Source organism: Erythrolamprus reginae, chromosome 13 (assembly GCF_031021105.1).
Source record: "Erythrolamprus reginae isolate rEryReg1 chromosome 13, rEryReg1.hap1, whole genome shotgun sequence".
Taxonomy (NCBI): Eukaryota; Metazoa; Chordata; class Lepidosauria; order Squamata; family Dipsadidae; genus Erythrolamprus; species Erythrolamprus reginae.
The window spans coordinates 6,009,535-6,031,750 of NC_091962.1; the positions used below are offsets into that span (position 1 = coordinate 6,009,535).

At 44.2% G+C, this 22,216-nt stretch overlaps 2 protein-coding genes across 4 annotated transcripts in view; both read left to right on the forward strand.

Moving 5' to 3' along the window:
• Window positions 1-606: 606 nt before the first annotated feature.
• Window positions 607-10,511, forward strand: ZDHHC24 (zinc finger DHHC-type containing 24). Of its 2 annotated transcripts, none has more exons than XM_070766332.1 (4): window positions 607-883; window positions 3,666-3,943; window positions 5,922-6,234; window positions 8,344-10,511. In XM_070766332.1, the coding sequence occupies exons 1-3, from the start codon at window positions 636-638 to the stop codon at window positions 6,230-6,232; spliced, it is 837 nt and encodes a 278-aa protein (XP_070622433.1). In that variant the 5' UTR covers window positions 607-635; the 3' UTR covers window positions 6,233-6,234; window positions 8,344-10,511. The 2 variants fall into 2 exon arrangements, with proteins under 2 accessions (XP_070622433.1, XP_070622434.1); XM_070766333.1 differs by lacking the exon at window positions 607-883 and adding an exon at window positions 1,004-1,386 and having other exon boundaries at window positions 8,344-9,008.
• An 80-nt stretch (window positions 10,512-10,591) lies between these two features.
• The window catches only part of TSGA10IP (testis specific 10 interacting protein), a 38,397-nt gene continuing 26,772 nt past the window's right edge, over window positions 10,592-22,216 (forward strand). For both annotated transcript variants that reach the window (XM_070766330.1, XM_070766331.1), the window contains exons 1-2: window positions 10,592-11,686; window positions 15,434-15,582. In XM_070766330.1, coding sequence (XP_070622431.1) covers window positions 11,537-11,686; window positions 15,434-15,582 — 299 coding nt within the window. In that variant the 5' untranslated portion in view covers window positions 10,592-11,536. The remainder of the gene's footprint in view (window positions 11,687-15,433; window positions 15,583-22,216) is intronic.

Below are 22,216 nucleotides of genomic sequence, written 5' to 3' on the forward strand. Positions count from 1 at the left end.
GGTAGTCCTCGACTTATGACCACCATGGAGCCTAGAATTTGTTGCGGAGAGAGACATTTTTAAAACCAACTTGTCCCATTTTACGACTTTTCTTGCCACTTTCATTAAGTGAATCACTGCAGGTGTTAAATTAGCAAAGTTGCCAAAGTTGTTAAGTTAATCAATGCAGTTTTAAAGTTAGTAAAACGCTTGTTCAAGGGAATCTGGTTTCCCTATTGCCTTTGCATGTCAAGTGGTCACAAATGTGAGTCAATTGCGAAGCGTCTGAATGCAAATTTGGTGACCAGGGTGATGCTGCAATGGCCATAAGTGTGAAACATATCACTTTTTTCAGGGCCCTTGTAGCTCCGGTTAGAAAGGGAACTCTTATAAGCCGAGGACCACCTGAAATTTATCGTTTGAACGCTTGGTGTATAATGGCATCTCTGACACGCTTGTCAGGGAGACAAATTGATGAGGGAAACAGGGGAGAAACCGGGCGTCCATTGGATAGGAAACGCGCCGATCAGATAGAAAGGCGGGCTTAGCGGGGGCGGAGGCCGCCGCTGATTGGCTCCACGGTTTGAGCGGGAAAGGGGCGGCTGAAAGCGAAGCCGGAAGAGAGGCGCGGGCGCGTGGGTCGCGCACGCGCCGCCATGGCAAGCAGCGACTGGGATCGGCGGGTGCTGCCCGTGTGCGTCGGGGCGGTGTTGGCGACCGCGCTGGTCGCAGAGGTGCTGGTGGTGCTGCTGCGGTTCCGTCCGCCCGGAGAGCCGTTCCCGCTCTGGCCCATAGCCTCGCTGCTTTTCCTGCTGACCAGCGCGCTGGAGAGCGCTCGCCAGTTCATCATGGCTTCGCCCAGCACGCGCGGCGTCATGCTGGCGGGGGCGGGGCAAGGATGGGAGTGAGTGGGCGTGGTGACGGAACGCGGCCGGGACCAATGGGAAAGCGGTCGCGCGTCGGGGGAGGGGCTTGTAAAAGTGGCGGGGAAAAGGGCTCCGCTTTGCGTGGACGGAGGTGGGGGCAGATTCATTAATGGAGGAATTAGATCTCTGAGAGAAAAATGGACATGACGAAACAGTTTCTTTTGGAGAAAAGTACCTCTGCACGTGCTCAGGGACACGCTGTTTCTCCATTGGGCTTTTTTTTTCAAAAAAGGGGAACAATTTGGGAGAACATCAGCCTTTTGCAGGAGATTTAAAGCAAAATGATTCAACCTTTTACATTTATTGAACATGAGCCTTCATGGTTCCTAGGTTTATGTGGTCCCTGTCTCAAGGAGGCAGCCAGCTGTGGATTGACTAATACTGTAAAGAGGAAAAAAAGTTTAAATGGAAGGAGGCGTTACTTTCTCTCAGCCCAATCCACCTCACAGGGTTGTTGTGGGGAAAATAGCAGGAAGGAGTAGTAAGTACTGTATGTTTGCCTCTTCGAGTTACTTATAAAGGGCAGGATAATTCGTCATATTCTGTAGTAACATTTGTAGTCTGCAACTTTCAGACAGACCACTAGATGGCACCAAAAGACATGAGCTATTTGCTGCCCTCTAGTGACTGCCTCAAGTATGTATTTTATCTAAATTTGCTGCCTACGGTATCTTTTTGCAAGGTGATGCTGGGCAGCGTACAAAGCAACAGAATTATAAAATATTTCAAATAAAAATACAAATTATAATTAAAAGATTGGGAAGAAATGGGCAGGATGTGGAGGGGAGGGGAATATACCGGGATCACTGGCTCAAGGTTGACTCGGCCTTCCATCTTTCCGATGTGGGTAAAATGAGGACCCGTATTGTGGGGGCAATAGCCTAGCTCTGTTAAAAAAGTGCTATTGCTAACATGTTGTAAGCCGCCCCGAGTCTAAGGAAAAGAGCAGCATAAAAATCAAATAAATAAATAATATATTTATTTATTTGGTTTTTATGCCGCCCTTCTCCTGAGTGGCAGGAGTTGGGCAGCCTATAAATCTAATAAATTATTGGTCCATCAACCACTTTTTTTTTCCCAAGGATTGGAATCCCAAAGTTATACATGTACTCCCTGGGCTACAGTGATAAGGATTTATTTGATTGATTGATTGATTGATTGATTGATTGATTGGAGTTACATGCCGCCCCTCTCCAAGGACTTGGGACGGCTTACAACATATAAAAGTACAGAATACAAATTCAAATTCAAACTCCAATATTAAATAATTTTAAAAACCCAATTAATATTTTTTTAAAAACCATTTAAAAACCATACACTCAAATTCATTCATACCCCCATCAACGTCAAGTTTATTGGATTACAGTATTTGTTTATATCCCAGCGACCGATTAGGTCCCACAGAGTGGGCCTTCTCCGGGTCCCGTCAACTAAGCAATGTCGGTTGGCGGGCCCCAGGGGAAGAGCCTTCTCTGTGGCGGCCCCAACTCTCTGGAACCAGCTCCCCCCAGAGATTAGAACTGCCCCTACCCTCCTTGCCTTTCGTAAACTCCTTAAAACCCACCTTTGCCGTCAGGCATGGGGGAACTGAAATATCTCCCCTGGGCCTATACAATTTATGTATGGTATGCTTGTATGTATGTCTGCTTAATAATGGGGTTTTTAAAAAATATCTTAAATTGTAAATTATTAGATTTGTTATAAACTGTTTTTATTGTGTTGTGAGCCGCCCCGAGTCTACGGAGAGGGGCGGCATACAAATCTAATAAACATAAACAATAAACAAACATATCCTATCTTTATTTTTTTTTATAAATGACTCAAGAAGGTTGAACACTCCTTTCAATTTTCCCCACAAGAACAATGGTGTAAGGTGGTTGGTCTAAGAGACGGAGGCTGGTCTAAAGTCACCCAGCCAGGCTTTAATGCCTTATGTGGAACTAGAACTCATTGTCTCCTGGTGATTGGCTTTCGTGCCAAAGGCGGAATTAGAACTCAGTGTCTCCTGGGGATTGGCCAGGAGACCGTCACTCAAACGGATTTCATGTCTAAGGCGGGACTAAAATAGACCTTTATTACCGTCAAACACCATCAACTGAAACATCTCCCTCTTGCCCATGTTGTTTTGGTGTTTGATTGTGTGCTTGTTTTTTTATATATATTGGGGTTGTTTTACGAATTTCTTAGCTTAAAATTGTAATTGGATTGGTGGGTATTGGATGTGTCACTATGTACTGTTTTTACCATTGTTGTGAGCCGCCCCGAGTCTGCGGAGAGGGGCGGCATATAAATCCAATAAATCTAATCTAATATAATAATAATTTAAAAAAAGGAAAAAAGAACATCCAAGAACCGTTTAAGTCTAAGGTGGGACTAGAACTCACTGTCTCCTGGTGATTGGCCAAAGGCCAAAGTCACTTAGATGGCTTTCAAAGCCCAAGGCACTACTAGAAAGCTCATTGTCTTCTGATAATTGGCAAAAGCCACTCAGCAGGCTTTCATGGCTAAGGCGGGACTAGAACTCACTGTCTCCTGGTGATTGGCCAAAGTCCAAAGTCACTTAGATGGCTTTCAAAACCCAAGGCACTACTAGAAAACTCATTGTCTTCTGATAATTGGCAAAAGCCAATCAGCTTTAGCCACTCATGGCTAAGGCGGGACTAGAACTCACTGTCTCTTGGTGATTGGTACAAGGTACCCAGCCAGCTCTATCTACTCTTCTGCCCTCTCCTAACGCTCATTTTTTTCGCCTCCTTCCAGTTACTGCTACTCCTGCCAGACGCACGTGCCGCCCCGCTGCAGCCACTGCTTTAGCTGCAACGTTTGTGTCTTGCGACGCGATCACCATTGCCTGCTGCTTGGCCAGTGTTTGGGCTATCAGAACTACCGTTACTTCCTCTGCCTGCTGCTCTACGGGTCAGTCGCCTTGCTGTATGGCAGCTTGCTCAATGGCAACGTGGTTTGGATGCTGTTTGAGGAAGGCGGCCTTGCCCACACGATCCTCCTGCTCATGTTGCCTTGGTTGATGCTCCTGATCGGTAAGAACGAGTGAGGGCTTTCATTCATTCGTTCATTCATTCGTTCATTCATTCATTCGTTCATTTAAAAGAAGAAGGTGGACATTTTTTGGTACAGTGGTACCTCTACCTACAAACGCCTCTATTTACGAACTTTTCTAGATAAGAACTTTTCTTGATAAGATTTTCCCCCCCTCTTCTCAAGAACCATTTTATTTATTTATTTATTTATTTATTTATTATTTAGTTTAAGTTTAATCAGATTTGTATGCCGCCCCTCTCCGCAGACTCGGGGCGTCTCACAGCAATAACAATGCAATGTAAAACAAATCTAATATTTAAGTTAATTTAAAAAACACCACAAATTAAAACCTATCATACATACTAGCGTACCATGCATAAATTTTATAAGCCTAGGGGGGAGGGAACATGTCAATTCCCCCATGCCTGACGACAGAGGTGGGTTTTAAGGAGCTTACGAAAGGCTAGGAGGGTGGGGGCAACTCTGATATCTGGGGGGAGTTGGTTCCAAAGGGTCGGGGCCGCCACAGAGAAGGCTCTCCACAGACTCGGGGCGGCTCACAGCAATAACAATACAATGTAAAACAAATCTAATATTTAAGTTAATTTAAAAAACACCACAAATTAAAACCAATCATACATACTAGCGTACCATGCATAAATTTTATAAGCCTAGGGGGAGGGAACATGTCAATTCCCCCATGCCTGACGACAGAGGTGGGTTTTAAGGAGCTTACGAAAGGCTAGGAGGGTGGGGGCAACTCTAATATCTGGGGGGAGTTGGTTCCAAAGGGTCGGGGCCGCCACAGAGAAGGCTCTCCGCAGACTCGGGGCGGCTCACAACAAAATAAAACAATTTTCCACTTACAAACCTGAATCTCCGAAACTGTAACCGGAAAAGGCAGGGAGAAGCCTCCGTGGGGCCTCTCTAGGAATCTCCTGGGAGGAAACAGGGCTGGAAAAGGCAGGGAGAAGCCTCCGTGGGGCTCCTCTATGAATCTCCTGGGAGGAAACAGGGCCGGAAAAGGCGGGGAGAAGCCTCCGTGGGGCCTCTCTAGGAATCTCCTGGGAGGAAACAGGGCCGGAAAAGGCGGGGAGAAGCCTCCGTGGGGCTCCTCTATGAATCTCCTGGGAGGAAACAGGGCCGGAAAAGGCGGGGAGAAGCCTCTGTGGGGCCTCTCTAGGAATCTCCTGGGAGGAAACAGGGCCGGAAAAGGTGGGGAGAAGCCTCCGTGGGGCCTCTCTAGGAATTGAGCCGGGGTGGCGCAGCAGGTAGAGTGCTGTACTGCAGGCCACTGAAACTGACTTGTAGATCTGAAGGTCAGTGGTACAAATCTCATCACCGGCTCAAGGTTGACTCAGCCTTCCATCCTTCCGAGATGGGTCAAATGAGGACCCGGATTGTGGGGGCAATTGCCTACCTCTGTTAAAAAAAGTGCTATTGCTAACATGTTGTAAGCCGCCCTGAGTCTAAGGAGAAGGGTGGCATAAAAATCGAATAAATAAAAATAAATGAAAACAAATCTCCTGGGAGGAAACAGGGCCGGAAAAGGTGGGGAGAAGCCTCCATGGGGCCTCTCTAGGAATCTCCTAGGAAGAAACAGGGCTGGAAAAGGTGGGGAGAAGCCTCCGTGGGGCCTCTCTAGGAATCTCCTGGGAGGAAACAGGGCCTCCACCCTCCCTGTGGTTTCCCCAATCGAATGCCTCATTTCCTTTTACATTGATTCCTATGGGGAACATTGCTTCATCTTACAAACTTTTCTACTCAATAATTTATTTATTTATGTATTGATTAATTAATTAGATTTCTATGCCGCCCTTCTCGAAGCGACTCAGGGCGGTCTCAGTTTTGCCTTAATCATAGCTGGCTGGGGAATTCTGGGAGTTGAAGTCCACAAGTCTTAAAGTTTCCAGAGTTGGACACGTCTGCTCTAGGTGAAGCGGCTATAATTAAACCCTCGCCTTCCTTTTCTTTCAGGGCAAGTCAGTTTCGTGACCTTTGTCTACGCTTTCGTGACCGACATCTGTATTGTGGGCTTCCTGTTCTGCGTCAGTTTCCTGCTGTTCCACAGCTTGCTTGCCCTGCGCGGGCAGACCACCAAAGAATGGTTCGAAGGAAACCTCCGGTACGACTTGGGCTGGCGGAACAACCTTCGGCAAATCATGGGGAGCCATTGGCTGCTGGCCTTCCTCACGCCTTTCGCCACTTCCCGTTTGCCGGGAGATGGAATCGCTTTCCAAACCAGCTCTCAGAAAACAGAAGTGCTCTCCCGATCACGCAGCAGCTAAAGGTGTGTTCTGGGATTTTAAACAATTAGGAAGTATTCTGTCAGGCTCTCTGGTAGACTCCTCCCCAAAATTCACAGGTACAAATTTCAGACACACGTTTGAAAATTCAAAACAATGTTCTTTATAATGAAAATTCACTTAAACCAAGCCCTCTTTTGGTATAGCAAAGAGCCCTCGTCTCCAAACAAACTGGTAATTTGTACAAGTCCCTTATCAGTTCTGTGATACTTAGCTTGCAGCTGTGAGGCAATTCACAGTCCTTCTTTCACAAAGTGAAACACACTTTGCCCTGGTTTAGTTTCAAAGCGGGAAAAAATCAGCACACAAAAGGTCAAAGTCAGCAAAGCAGGCACGAAACACAACGATCAGATAATCCTCCTCAATGGCCAAACCCGCAGGATGTTATTTATAGCAGCCTCACTAATGACCACAGCCCCACCCAACCACAGGTGGCCTCATTTTCTTTGATAATAATCTCTCAGTTGTTGTTGTTGCCTATGCATCGCTCTCAGCATGCGTGGCTGTATCATTAACTCTTGTTCTGAATCCAAGGAGGAGCTAGATAATTGATCTCCTTCTGAGCTGTCTGCCACACTCCTCCTCCCTGTCACTCATGTCTTCTTGGTCAGAGGAGCCTTCATCATCAGATTCCACCGTGGGGGCAAAACAGGCCTGCAGCATGTGGATGTCTCCCCCACACCCACAGTCCTTGGGGCAGGAGCTGGGCCAGAGCTAACCACAACAAGAAGTGTGTGGGAATTTAGAAAAAAAACACGTCAATTTGGTTTGTTAAAACAAAAAGTACAGAGTCACCCTGTGGCAAGATGGACAGCAAACAAATTTAGTAATAAATAAATTACTATAATTTGTAGTACGTTGTCAAACTACTGTATTTACTAAGTCTGCACTTCTATTACTACTAATTTTTTCTCATCATACCTATCACCCATTTCCTCCCACTTATGACTATATGACTGTAACTTGTTGCTTGTATCCTTAAGATTTTTATTAATATTGTTTCCTCATTGCTTATTTGACCCCTACGACAATCATTAAGTGTTGTATCTCATGATTCTTGACAAATGTATCTTTTCTTTTATGTACACTGAGAGCATATGCACCAAAGACAAATTCCTTGTGTGTCCAATCACAGTTGGCCAATAAAGAATTCTGTTCTGTTCTATTCTATTCTATTCTATATACAGGTATTCCTCATCTTAAAACCATTTATTTGGGTACCATTCTAAGTTACGCTTCTGAAAAACTGACTTATGACCGTTTTTCACATTCAATTGCAGCATCCTCGAGGCTCGACTACTGTAACGCTCTCTACATGGGGCTACCTTTGAAAAGTGTTCGGAAACTTCAGGTCGTGCAGAACGCAGCTGTGAGAGCAATCATGGGCTTTCCCAAATATGCCCATGTTACACCAACACTCCGCAGTCTGCAATGGTTGCCGATCAGTTTCCGGTCACAATTCAAAGTGTTGGTCATCACCTATAAAGCCCTTCATGGCACCGGACCAGGGTATCTACGAGACCACCTTCTGCCGTACAAATCCCAGCGACCGGTTAGGTCCCACAGAGTTGGTCTCCTCCGGGTCCCGTCAACAAAACAATGTCGTTTGGCGGGGCCCAGGGGAAGAGCCTTCTCTGTGGTGGCCCCGGCCCTCTGGAACCAGCTCCCCCCAGATATCAGAGTTGCCCCCACCCTCCTTGCCTTTCGCAAGCTCCTTAAAACCCACCTCTGCCATCAGGCATGGGGGAACTGAGATATTCTTTCCCCCTAGGCCTTTACAATTTATGCATGGTACGTTTGTTTGTATGTATGTTTGGTTTTACAATAAGGGTTTTTTAGTTGTTTTAGTATTGGATTGTTACATGCTGTTTTTTATTACTGTTGTTAGCCGCCCCGAGTCTCCGGAGAGGGGCGGCATACAAATCCAATAAATAAATAAATAAATCCTCTTTATTCATGTGATAAAACTTCAGCTGCATGTCATGTTTTTTACTGTTGTAAACTTTGAGCAGCCACCGAACGAATGTTTTCTACGTCAAGAACTATCTGTGTGTTTCAACTTTGCTTATTATGAGAAGTCTTCTCTCTTCTAGGGTTTCCTCGTCTGTAGCTATGACGAAAGATGAGTCCCTTTCAGCGATGTCTCTCTTCGGTCAAAAGCTGGCGACTTGGGTGAAAAATTCTGAAGGCTTTGTCTTACGTCGTTGAAGGCGGAAAGGAGTTTGATCTTTGAATGGTGGTGACCAATTGCTCCCCTTACTCTCTGTCTGGGAAGGGGGCTTGCGGTGCTTCGGTTCAGTGATCTGAAAAGAAGGGAATTGCTAACAGGGACAAGACTAAACCGGTCTAAATGCAATGGTTAATACTGAACCATCTTTCTCCTGGTCCAAAGTATATTGTTATATGTGTCTGCGTATTTTTTTTTTCTCCCCCTCTGAAAATTTGCACACCCCTTCTTCTTTTCCCAGCTTGGGGAAATTGTGAAGCTAAACCCCAGAGTAAAACACTGCCTAGAAATTCATTCAGGGACCAAAATCCAAACTTATAATGCTTTGTACAGTGGTACCTCGGTACTCGACCACAATTCGTTCCAGAAGTGTGGTCGAGAACCGATTTGGTCGAGTACCGAATTTATTTATCCCATAGGAAATAATGGAAATGGATTTAATTGGTTCCCAGCCCCTGTTAACTCGCTGAGAACCAATTAAATCTATTTTCTTTATTTCCAATGGGATAAATAAATTCGGTACGCCAAGCTGCAGGAAGGGTGGGGGCTGCTGCAATCCCGGCAGCTTCGGGGGGCTCCTTTCTTCATTGCTTCCTCTTATTACCTGTAAGCAGCTGCAAAAACTTTCTCCTTCCCGGTGGCGGCTTCCCTTCGAGTAGCAACAGCGCCGGGAACGTCACGTGATGAAGGGAAGCCGCCGGAGCGGCGGCAACTGCTGAGATGGCTCCGGCGGCTTCCCTTCATCACGTGACGTTCCCGGCGCTGTTGCTACTCGAAGGGAAGCCGCCGCCGGGAAGGAGAAAGTTTTTGCAGCTGCTTACAGGTAATAAGAGGAAGCAATGAAGAAAGGAGCCCCCCGAAGCTGCCGGGATTGCAGCAGCCCCCACCCTTCCTGCAGCTTGGAGGAATTATAGAACTCCTCAGCCCCCCGAAGCTGCTGGGATTGCAGCAGCCCCCGGCGGTAACATTTCGGATAATGAACAAAATTTTCTCTGGCTGTTCGGTATCCGAATTTTTGTTCAGATACCGAAGCAAATTTTTGCCGAAAATTTTGTTCGTTATCCGAAGTGTACGAGAACCAAAGCGTTCGAGTACCGAGGTACCACTGTATTTCCGTTCCCCCCCCCCCTCCTCTTGCAGCAACTGTGAAACTGAGCCCTGAGATCATGCAGAAGTCCATAAATGTTAGCGTTGTGAAAGTGTGTTCCAACTGTGGCCGCTTTAAGACAAGGACCTCTTACTTCCAGAGAATTTCCCAGCCAGCTATGCATTTAAGAGGGGATGGGCTTCAATTTCCAAAATTAAATCATGCTGGAATTTTGGGAGATTAAATTCACTTACCTGGGGAATTCTGGGAGTTGAAGTCCACCCATCTTAAAGTCACCAAGTTTGGGAGTTACTGTATCAGGAAGATGACATGGTTAACAGTTTTTACCCTTTGCGCTTCTGTCTTCCTCCTTTCATATCCAAAATCCCCAAATCCCCATAGACATGGTTTGCGCTGTGAGAGACCCACAAAATGTATGGGCATGGGGGGAACCCAGCATTTAATGTATTGTTTTTGTTAGATTTTATCCATTGCCTTCTATGATTGTTGTTTCTAATACTACATTTTTAATGCTTCAATGTTTCTATGTTGTACGCCACCCAGGATTGTTGGATACAAATGGGCGGCAAATAAATTTCCTAAATAAAGAAATAAAGCATTTATATGGCCTTTTATATTTAACTGAGCACTGATTGCACTGTAAACTTTTCAACTCCCCAAAAATAAACTGTTTTCCCATTTTTTTAAGTCAGGTGTGTGGAGTCAGTTTGAAAGTCATGAAGATGAGGTGGCCCTTGGTTGGTGTCCCAGATGTCTGCCTGTCTTAGCAACTTTGAATTATGGTGGCCTTGGATAAATGATTAAAATTATATTTTTCATGAACTCTACGGGGAAGTGGGGGGCAAATGGCTATTTTTCTGTTTCAATGTTTCATGTAACTTCTTGAGAAGAGGTAAAAGAAATAAATGAGGAAAGAAATTAAGCGATGATGCCATCTTTTTTGTGATTTCTTTGTGTCGTTGTTTTAAGTGACATTGTGGTTAGTTAATTAGAGCAGAGGTCACCAACCCCCATGCCAGTACAGTACCAGTCCATGACCTGTTAGGAACGGCCTGCACAACTGGAATCTCTCTGTGTATTTTTTTCACATTTTAACCACCATGTTTATCCATGCTGATTGTAAATTGCTCGTCAGTTTGGAATGGAAAACAAATGTTAGTATTCTGGTTCATGGAAAACTTTGCCAGCTATGTCCCCAAATTTTAAATCACCTTTCTCTTTCAAGATCCAGCTTTTATAATAGTGACTGCAGAAATCAAGAAAACAACGTAGGATTATCTGTATCTTTGAGACCTACACTTGGTTTGGATTATATATATTATACAGTATATATATTATATACAACCCAAACCTAGGTTAGATGTGAATAAGATTGTTTTGTTTAGATTTGACTAAGAGTCTGTTGTTTTGTTTCCTTTTATGTATTTATTTTTTTAAAATGCCCATCTTCACAGAGCGGCTCGGTTTACCGATTAAAGCAACGTTTCTCTACTTCATCACTTTAAATCTGGGTGGACGTCAACTCCCATGCTTGCTGGGGTATTCTGGGAACTGAAGTCCACGCAGGTTTAAATTAATCCCACTAACCCTGGATTAGAGAAAGACTTATCACTTAAAGCACACCAAATATCCCACTGAGCTAAAACTTCTATTTGAGTCTCCTTTGGCTTCACCTTCTAGGAAGGACCTCTTGAAACACATCGTAGAAATAATAAGGGATGTATTTTTCTTTTCAGGGGCCAAGTTCAACCCTGTGACACAGACTTGAGTTGTACAAGGCCCAGCTAGACTTCAAATCTTAGCAGTGGTGTTTCCATGCCAACACCTAGCCTGTCCTGTGTCTTGCCTTTATTCCAGAACCCACGGCTTTGGCTGGGCTTCTTCTGAAAGAGGACCAGTTGCTTCGGTAACCAGAGAGTAGCCAGGACTCTTCCATGTTGTCGTGGGCACCATGTTGAACCCTCATCGCCAGTCTGTGCTGACCAATGCCTGTATCAAGCCCTCGGTGGATCCCATCACCCGGACCCCTGGCACCATCTATGAACCAAAGGGGCAGGTCCGACTTTTGGGACTGCTTTCAGAAAATACCACGTCGCAGCAGGTAGTTTGGGTTGACCTGACACCACTGTCATGAGCTATGGGTTCAACATCCCCTGCAGAAAATTATAATTTAATCTTAACCAGTTGAAAGAAAAGAGTAGGTGGAGTAAAGCAAGTCATCAGCCTAGAATTGTTACGTTCCCATAAACGGTCCTCTTAAATTCTGTTGATCCTTACCTAGTTCAACTTTAGTACTAACATTAGTTGACTAGATTGTTATGTAAGATTTAAGCAAAAAATATTAACTGAAACTTTACCTATGGTCCTGATTTTTCACGTCGGACACTAGCAACAGAAGGATCTACCCAGCACATTAAGCTTTGGCGGGGGCGAGGAATAGGTTAGAATTGCCCCCACCCTCCTTGCCTTTCGTAAGCTGCTTAAAACCCACCTCTGCCGTCAGGCATGGGGGAATTGAGACCCTCTTCCCCCTAGGCCTTTACAATTCTATGCATGGTATGTATGTATGTTTGGTTTTTTATTTTAATGGGCCTTTAATTATTTCTAACATTAGACTACTATTGTACACTGCTTTATTGTTGCTGTTAGCCTCCCCGAGTCTCCGGAGAGGGGCGGCATACAAATCCAATAGATAGATAGATAGATAGATAGATAGATAGATAGATAGATAGATAGATAGATAGATAGATAGATAGATTAGATAGATTAGATAGATAGATAGATAGATAGATAGATTAGATAGATAGATAGATAGATAGATAGATAGATAGATTAGATAGATAGATAGATAGATAGATTAGATAGATTAGATAGATAGATAGATAGATAGATAGATTAGATAGATTAGATAGATAGATAGATAGATTAGATAGATTAGATAGATAGATAGATTAGATAGATAGATTAGATAGATAGATTAGATAGATAGATTAGATAGATAGATAGATAGATAGATAGATAGATAGATAGATTAGATAGATAGATAGATAGATAGATAGATTAGATAGATAGATTAGATAGATAGATTAGATAGATAGATAGATAGATAGATTAGATAGATTAGATAGATAGATAGATAGATTAGATAGATAGATTGATAGATTGATAGATTGATAGATTGATAGATAGATAGATTAGATAGATTAGATAGATAGATTAGATAGATAGATAGATTAGATAGATAGATTAGATAGATTAGATAGATTAGATAGATAGATAGATAGATAGATAGATAGATAGATAGATAGATTAGATAGATAGATAGATAGATAGATAGATAGATAGATAGATAGATAGATTAGATAGATAGATAGATAGATAGATAGATAGATAGATAGATAGATAGATAGATTAGATAGATAGATAGATAGATAGATAGATAGATAGATAGATAGATAGATAGATAGATAGATAGATAGATAGATAGTCAGGACACCTATGAGAGGCTAATTAAAAATTCTCCATTATGTTGGAAATGTAAGAAGGAAATAGGATCTTATTATCATCAATGGTGGACATGTAGTAAAGTCAAGTTATATTGGAAAATGATAGAAAGAATGATAAAAGAAATAGTAAAACAGGAGATAGAAATAACCCCGGAATTTTATTTACTGGGTATAACTAATCAGAGATACAAGAAAGAAATTTTACACTTAGTTATTCATATTTTGACCGTGGCCAGGATAATATATGCGCAAAATTAGAAAGGGGAAAATATCCCGAAAGAAGAGAAAGTTATTAAGAAAATATTAGATTGCGCTGAAATGGATATGATGACAAGACGGTTAAACGACCAAGAAGAAACAGAATATTATGAGATATGGAATAAAGTGTATATATGGATAAATAAGAAGAAATATTAAAATAAGAAATAAATAAATAAGAGAATTATATTAACAGTGATATGATTTAAGATTTATGTTAGAATTAGTATTGTTATGATTTAAGAGTTATGTTAGATTTATGTATGAAAATCTATTATATAAGGTAAAACAAATTTCTTCTTTTCATTTAAAGTAATAAGTTGAATTTAAGAATTTTTTTTAAATGTACTCTTTTTCTGTATTGAAATTTTACTTCTAGAATAAGCGGGGTAGATACAACCCCATTTTTATGTTAAATGTATGTTTGTCAGTTTTGTCTATTTTAAAAAATTAATAAAAATATATTGGGGAAAAAAATAAAAATAAACGGGGAAAATGAAAAAGGGGAAGAAAACGGGGTAGGTGTAGAGAAAGAGAAATAACATATTCACTCCCAGCGGATTAAAATACAGAATAAAATTGCAGCCCCCGCATTTTCCTTTACCAATTTAAAGAAATGCTGAGTTTCTATAGCAACAAGCCATTCATCAGCAAAGCTTAATGTCAAGAGCTCATTGTTTTTCTGTTTCAAAGACAGAATCCAGAAGCGGTTCCCAACTACCGGGTGAGGGTAAATACGCCCTCCTCCATCCTTCCGGGGGCTCCCTGGAAGCCAAAAACGCCCTCCCAGAGCCTCTGTGCAAGCCAAAAATCAGCTGGCCAGCACACACATGCACATTGTTGTATCCGTACCATAGGTTTGCCATCACTGCCCTGGGCTCAGGATCAGATTATTTACGGGATTGTCTCTTGCCATATATCTCCCAGAGACCTATAAGAGCGCGCAGAGTTGGCCTCCTCCAGTTCCCGTCAGCCAAGCAAAGCAGGCTGGCGGGACCGCGAGGGAGGGCCTTCTCTGTGGCTGCCCTGGCTCTATGGAATTAACTCCCCCCCTGATGTCCGTACTGCTCCCACCCTGTTGGCCTTCTGTAAAGCCACGAAGACCTGGCTTTGCTGACAGGCCTGGGGCCATGAACAATGGCCAAATTGTACGAAAGTGTAGTATGCATGTTGGGTTAGTTTATTATGTATGTTAGGGTTTTTAATTGATGGTTTTATAACTTAGTTTTATACTTGGCTTCTTTTGTATTTGATATTGTTGTAAGATGTCCTGAGTCCTTCGGGATTGGGTGGCAAAGAAGTCGAATTAATAAATAAATAAAATAAATAAACCCAAACCCTTCAACCGTTCTTCCTATATTTTAGTCTCCAGGCCTTTAATCCTCTCTCTCTCTTTCTTTCTTTCTTTCTTTCTTTCTTTCTTTCTTTCTTTCTTTCTTTCTTTTTTCCTTCCTTCCTTTATCTATCTATCTATCTATCTATCTATCTATCTATCTATCTATCTATCTATCTATCTATCTATCTATCGGATTTGTATGCTGCCCCTCTCCGTAGACTCAGGGCGGCTAACAACAATGATTAAAAACAGCATGTAACAATCCAATTAATAAAACAACTAAAAACCCTTATTATAAAACCAAACATACACACACACAAACATACCATGCATAACTTGTAACGGCCTAGGGGGAAGGAATATCTTAACTCCCCCATGCCTGGCGACAAAGGTGGGTCTTGAGTAATTTGCGAACGACAAGGAGGGTGGGGGCCGTTCTAATTTCTGGGGGGAGTTGATTCCAGAGGGCCGGGGCCGCCACAGAGAGGGCTCTTCCCCTGGGGCCCGCCAAATGACATTGTTTGGTCGATGGGACCCGGAGAAGGCCAACTCTGTGGGACCTTATCGGTCGCTGGGATTCGTGCGGTAGCAGGCGGTAGTTGCTCTTCTCTGCACTTTTCCCAAAGTCTCAACGTCTTTTTGGTAATGTGGTGGATGCAGCATTCCAGGTGTGGCCTTACCAAGGCTTTATAAAGCCATACTGATGCTAAAATTGTCCAGGGAGAACAGCATCTTTCTCTTTCCTTAGGAGGACTACCTGGATGCTGGCGATGGACTGCTCATCTGTATGAAACGCGCTAAGAAAAAGGCCCTTCGCCCACTCAAGGGCTGCTGGGAACCCGAACAAGACGTCCCCGACGTCAGCGAAGTCTCAGATGTCGATCCTGATCAAGATAGGTGAGTTGGGTGAAACGCTTTCCCTGGTTTTGATCCTTTTTGAAATTAAATCACATTAGGGAACCATCTTTCAGCTGTGGCGAGGGGGGCGTTTGCCCAGGTTCGCCTGGTGCACCAGTTGCGGCCCTATTTGGACCGGGACTCACTACTCACAGTCACTCATGCCCTCATCACCTCGAGGTTTGACTACTGTAACGCTCTCTACATGGGGCTACCTTTGAAAAGTGTTCGGAAACTTCAGATCGTGCAGAATGCAGCTGTGAGAGCAGTCATGGGCTTACCTAGGTATGCCCATGTCACACCAACACTCCGCAGTCTGCATTGGTTGCCGATCAATTTCCGGTCACAATTCAAAGTGTTGGTTATGACCTTTAAAGCCCTTCATGGCATCGGACCAGAATATCTCCGGGACCGCCTTCTGCCGCACGAATCCCAGCGACTGATTAGGTCCCACAGAGTGGGCCTTCTCTGGGTCCCGTCAACTAAACAATGTCGGTTGGCGGGCCCCAGGGGAAGAGCCTTCTCTGTGGCGGCCCCGACCCTCTGGAACCAGCTCCCCCCAGAGATTAGAACTGCCCCTACCCTCCCCGCCTTTCGCAAACTCCTTAAAACCCACCTTTGTCGTCAGGCATGGAGGAACTGAGATATCTTCCCTGGGCCTATACAATTTATGTATGGTATGCTTGTCTGTATGTCTGTTTAATAATGGGGTTTTTAATATTTTATATTGTAAATTATTAGATTTGTTATAAACTGTTTTTATTGTGTTGTGAGCCGCCCCGAGTCTACGGAGAGGGTCGGCATACAAATCTAATAAATGAATGAATGAATGAATGAATGAATGAATGAATAAATAAATTGCTGCCCGTGACCATCGAATTGTGGGTCCTCTAGGAATTTAACGCCAGTTGCAAGGGGGGGAAAAAGCTCAGTGTAGGTGCAGATCTGTATACAGTGTTCCCTCGATTTCCGCGGGGGATGCGTTCCGAGACCGCCCGCGAAAGTCGAATTTCCACGAAGTAGAGATGCGGAAGTAAATACCCTATTTGTGGCTATGGACAGTATCCCAAGCCATCCCTTAACACTTTAAACCCCTAAATTACCATTTCCCATTCCCTTAACAACCATTTACTCACCATTATTACTGGTACTCACCATTGAATAAGACACTTAGTGATCCTGATATTTATAAACATAATTGTTTATTAACAATTATTGTTTTTTTTGTTATTTATTTGCAAAAATTATTAGTTTGGCGATGGCGTATGACGTCATCGGGTGGGAAAAACCGTGGTATAGGAAAAAAACCGCGAAGTATTTTTAAATTAATATTTTTTGAAAAACCGTGGTATAGGCTATTCGCGAAGTTCGAACCCGCGAAAATCGAGGGAACGCCGTAATGTCTATGTGGGAAAGACACTGGGAGATAGGATGAAGAGATACTACCAAGAGAATAGTCACATAAGAGACAGCATAGCCTTCAGTTGCATAATGGATGGATAAAGAAGCTCAGAAGAGACTGCTGTATTTTTCGGAGTATAAGACGCACCAGAATATAAGATGCACCTTAGTTTTGGGGGAGGAAAATAGGGAAAAGAATCTGCTTACCAGATTCTGGCTAGAATTCTAGCTAGCACGTTATTTTATCCCCTGGTTAGGACTTTAAAAAAAACATTCTTCGCAGAGAGTAACAATGAAAGAGCTTGCAAGCTAGTAAGAGCTGGGAACATCATTAGCACCTGGAAAGAAACATTGGGGCAACTAGAGCAATGGAAAAAAACCCTGCAAAGACTTAGGGCATGGAAAACATTCTTTGCAGAGAGTAACAATGAAAGAGCTTGCAAGCCGGTAGGAGCTGGGAGCATTGTTAGCACCTGTTTAGGGCTGGAAAGAAACATTCGGAGCAAGTAGCAAATGAAAAAAAACCCCTACAAAGACAGGGTTTGAAAAACATTCTTCGCAGAGAGTAACAATGCAAGCTAGTAAGAGCTTGGAACATCAATAGCATCTGGAAAGAAACATTCGGAGCAAGTAGAGCAATGGAAAAAACCCCTGCAAAGACTTAAGGCTTGGAAAACATTCTTCGCAGAGAGTAACAATGAAAGAGCTTGCAAGCCGGTAGGAGCTGGGAACATTGTTAGCACCTATTTAGGGCTGGAAAGAAACATTCGGAGCAAGTAGCGAATGAAAAAAAACTCCTACAAAGACAGGGTTTGAAAAACATTCGCAGAGAATAACAATGAAAGAGCTTGCAAGCGGGTAAGAGCTGGGAACATCGTTAGCACCTGGTTAGGGCTGGAAAGAAAGTTACTCAGAGCAAGTTAGAGCAATGAAAAAAACCCTGCAAAGACTTAGAGCTTGGAAAACATTCTTTGCAGAGAGTAACAATGAAAGAGCCTGCAAGGTAAGAGCTGGGAAGATCGTTAGCAGCTAGTTAGGGCTGGAAAAAAAACTACATTTAGAGTATAAGATGCACCCAAATTTTCAAGCTCTTTTCGGGAGGAAAAAGGTGCATCTTATACTCCAAAAAATACAGTAGATTCTCAGATTGTAAGAGAGGCGGAGGACAGAATGGAAAAAGTGGAAAAAAGCTCCGGCTATAGGTATCTTTAAAAGACTTGGGAGATAGCAAAGAAACACTGCTTAGGAACAGTCAGATACAAGGCAGCATTATTATTATTATTATTATTATTATTATTTATTAGATTTGTATGCCGCCCCTCTCCGTAGCGGATGGAGAAAGAGTCTCAGAAGGGGCCATCCCTAGTTTCTCAGGCTGTAAAAGGATGGAGGAGGGATATAAATCTATGGACAGAGTTTAAGCAAGAACAGTGGTACCTCTACTTACGAACTTAATTCGTTCCGTAATTCGTTCTTAAGTAGAAAAGTTTGTAAGAAGAAGCCATTTTTCCCATAGGAATCAATGGAAAAGCAAATAATGCGTGCGACTGGGGAAACCACAGGGAAGGTGGAGGCCCTGTTTCCGTCCAGGAGATTCCTAGAGAGGCCCCACAGAGGGCTTCTCCCCGCCTTTTCCGGCCCTGTTTCCTCCCAGGAGATTCCGAGAGAGGCCCCAAAGAGGCTTCCCCCCACCTTTTCCGGCCCTGTTTCCTCCCAGGAGATTTCTAGAGAGGCCGCACAGAGGGCTTTTCCCCACCTTTTCCGGCCCCGTTTCCTCCCGGGAGATTCCTAGAGAGGCCCCACAGAGGGCTTCTCCCCGCCTTTTCCGGCCCTGTTTCCTCCCGGGAGATTCCTAGAGAGGCCCCACGGAGGCTTCTCCCTGCCTTTTTCCGGTTACAGTTTCGGAGACTCGAGTTTTTAAGTAGAAAATGGTTCTTGAGAAGAGGCAAAAAAAAAATCACGAACACCCGGTTCTTATCTAGAAAAGTTTGTGAGTAGAGGCTCTCTTAGGTAGAGGTACCACTGTATTTTGTAATGGCATGTGGAAAGATCTTGGGAGATGGAGTGAAGATCAGACCTGCCCAGTAATGATCAGATAAGGGGATATAGCTCTCAGCTGTGTAACAGACAGGACAAACAAAGAGGCTCATAAAGGACCCTCTGTCAGGAGTTAGTACATAGTGGTATGTCACTATGGTAAGGGGTGATGTAAGCCATTATTAGTGTGTAATCATAGACGTTTACTAATTGTGTTGCAACCTGATTGGTTGGAAACTATGGTGTATAAAAGAAGGATACACTCTTGCATTGGGTGCGGTAGTTGTAATAGTTGTGGTAATTGTATTAGTTGCGGAAGTTATGTCATAGTTGTATGTAGTTGTATGATAGTATTGTAGATGGTTTGTTATATTGGTCAATAGCTGTTGATATATGTTAATAGTGGCATAGAGTAAAAGTGATAGTTTATTGAAAGAATCGTTTTTGCTAAGAAGAAAAGTAAGTATATTTCTTACAAGAAAGCCTGGTGCAGTGTTTTCTTTCTTTGAAGACTTCAGTTACTTCCATTTTTGATTTGTGGTTAGTTGACTATCTTCTGCCTTGGTAATACTGATCACCCTCCCTAAGTTTCTCAGGCGGTAAAAGATGGAGGGGAAGAATCTAGATCAGTGATGGCAAATCTTTTTTTCCTGGCCGTGCGCAGTAATGGGCAGCCAGAACTTTTACTGCCACACTGTGGGTGTGGCTTATTTTGTGGGTATAGCTTAATTGTCATGTGACTGGGCAGGAGTGGCTTGCCGACCATGTGACCAGATGGGAACGGCTTGAACTATCATCATGGCACCGGATCAGAATATCTCCGGGACCGCCTTCTGCCGCACGAATCCCAGCGACCAGTTAGGTCCCACAGAGTTGGCCTTCTCCGGGTCCCGTCAACTAAACAATGTCGCTTGGCGGGACCCAGGGGAAGAGCCTTCTCTGTGGCGGCCCCGACCCTTTGGAACCAACTCCCCCCAGATATCAGAGTTGCCCCCACCCTCCTTGCCTTTCGTAAAGTTCTTAAGACCCATCTCTGTCGTCAGGCATGGGGAAACTGAGACATCTTCCGTGGGCCTATACAGTTTATACATGGAATGTGTGTGTGTGGGTGTTTGCTTTTAATAATGGGTTTTTTTAGTGTTTTTTAAATTATTAGATTTGTTTTTTACACTGTTCTTGTTATTGTTGTGAGCCGCCCCGAGTCTACGGAGAGGGGCGGCATACAAATCTAATAAATAATAATAATAATCGTTCAAATGAACTGTTAAGTCCTCGACTTACAACCTCAGCAGTGTCGCTAGCTGGGGTTACAATATGCTTCGTGTTTCCCGCGCTCTGCTTCCTGGGTCGCCCGCCTGCCACAGGCTGGGTAGCTAGGCGAACGGGTGCTGCCAGAAGCATAAATGCTGCCAGCGCCGCTTCCACCCACTCCTTCTGCTTGCACCTCAGGCGGGAGGTGGCTGCATGAGGTTGGAGGGGAGCCGGGCAGGAGAGAGGGAAGCTCATCCGAGGCCAGGAAGGAGGAAAGAGGAAAAAAGCAAGGAGCGCAGGCGCAGCAGCAGCAGCAGAAGGGGAAAAAGGGAGAGCCGAGCCGAGACCAGTAATCCAGGAAGTGGCAGCCGCCGATCAGCTGGAGCTGTGCCCGCATCTTCATTTCCACTGGTGGAACTGCGTTCCACCCCGTCCTGCCTGCTGCCCACCCCTGGGCGTGTGCTATCATGCATGTGTGAGTGCTCGTACCCATAATTCAATGCCTGGGAAGGGCAAAAACAGCTTCCCTCGGCTCCCCAAGGCCCCCCAGAGGCTGGAATCGGCCTGTTTCCCAACTTCTGGTGGGGCCAGTAGGCTCCTGTTTCACCCTCCCCAGGCTCCAAAGGCTTCCCGGGAACCAGGAGAGGGTAAAAACGCCCTCCCCCATCCCCCTGGAGGGTCTCTGGAAGCCAAAATAATAATGATAATAATAATAATAATAATAATAATAATAATAATAATAATAATTTATTAGATTTGTATGCCGCCCCTCTCCGAAGACTCGGGGCAGCTCACAATAACGATAAAAAACAATATTACAGTGAACAAATCTAATATTAAAAGAAGTATATAAAACCCTATCATATTTAAAACCAAACAACACATACATACCAAACATAAAATATAAAAAGCCTGGGGGAAAGGTGTCTCAACTCCCCCAGGTATAGGTGGATCTTGAGCAATTTACGAAAGACAAGGAGGGTGGGGGCAGTTCTAATCTCCGGGGGGGAGTTGATTCCAGAGGGCCCGGGCCGCCACAGAGAAGGCTCTTCTGGGGCCCGCCAGACGACATTGTTTAGTCGACGGGACCTGGAGAAGGCCAACTCTGTGGGACCTTATCGGTCGCTGGGATTCATGCGGTAGCAGGCGGTTCCGGAGCTACTCTGGTCCAATGCCATGTAGGGCTTTAAAGGTCATGACCAATACTTTGAATTGTGACCGGAAACTGATCGGCAGCCAATGCAGACCACAGAGTGTTGTAGAAACGTGGGCTAATCTGGGAAGCCCCACGATGGCTCTCAAAGGTAGCCCCACGTAGAGAGTGTTGCAGTAATCGAACCTCGAGGTGATGAGGGCATGAGTGACTGTGAGCAATGACTCCCCTGTCCAAATAGGGCCGCAACTGGTGCATCAGGCGAACCTGGGCAAAAACACCCTCCCAGAGCTTCTGTGCGAGCCAAAAATCAGCTGGCCGGCACATGCACGCTGGAGCTAAGCTAGGGCAACGACTGGTGTGCCAGCAGATATGGCTCCATGTACCACTTATGGCACTCATGCCATAGGTTCGCCATCACTGATCTAGATCTATGGGAAGAGTTCAACCTTGTCAGATTGTGTAACGATATATGGGGAACACCTTGGGAGAGAGATATTGCCCAGGAATGGCAAACGATGAGACAGAATAACGTTGTGTAACAGGTAGGACGAAAGGCTCAAAACAGACACACACACCCCTAGTTTCTTAGTCTGTAAAATAGATGGCGGGTATGGTATGTAGGGGAGACCTTGGCAGATGGGGCAAAGAGATGCTGCCGAGAGAACAGGCAGATAAAAGGCAACATTGCCTTCAACTGCATACAGTGTTCCCTCAGTTTTCGCGGGGGATGTGTTCCGAGACCGCCCGCGAAAGTCGGATTTCCGCGAAGTAGAGATGCGGAAGTAAATA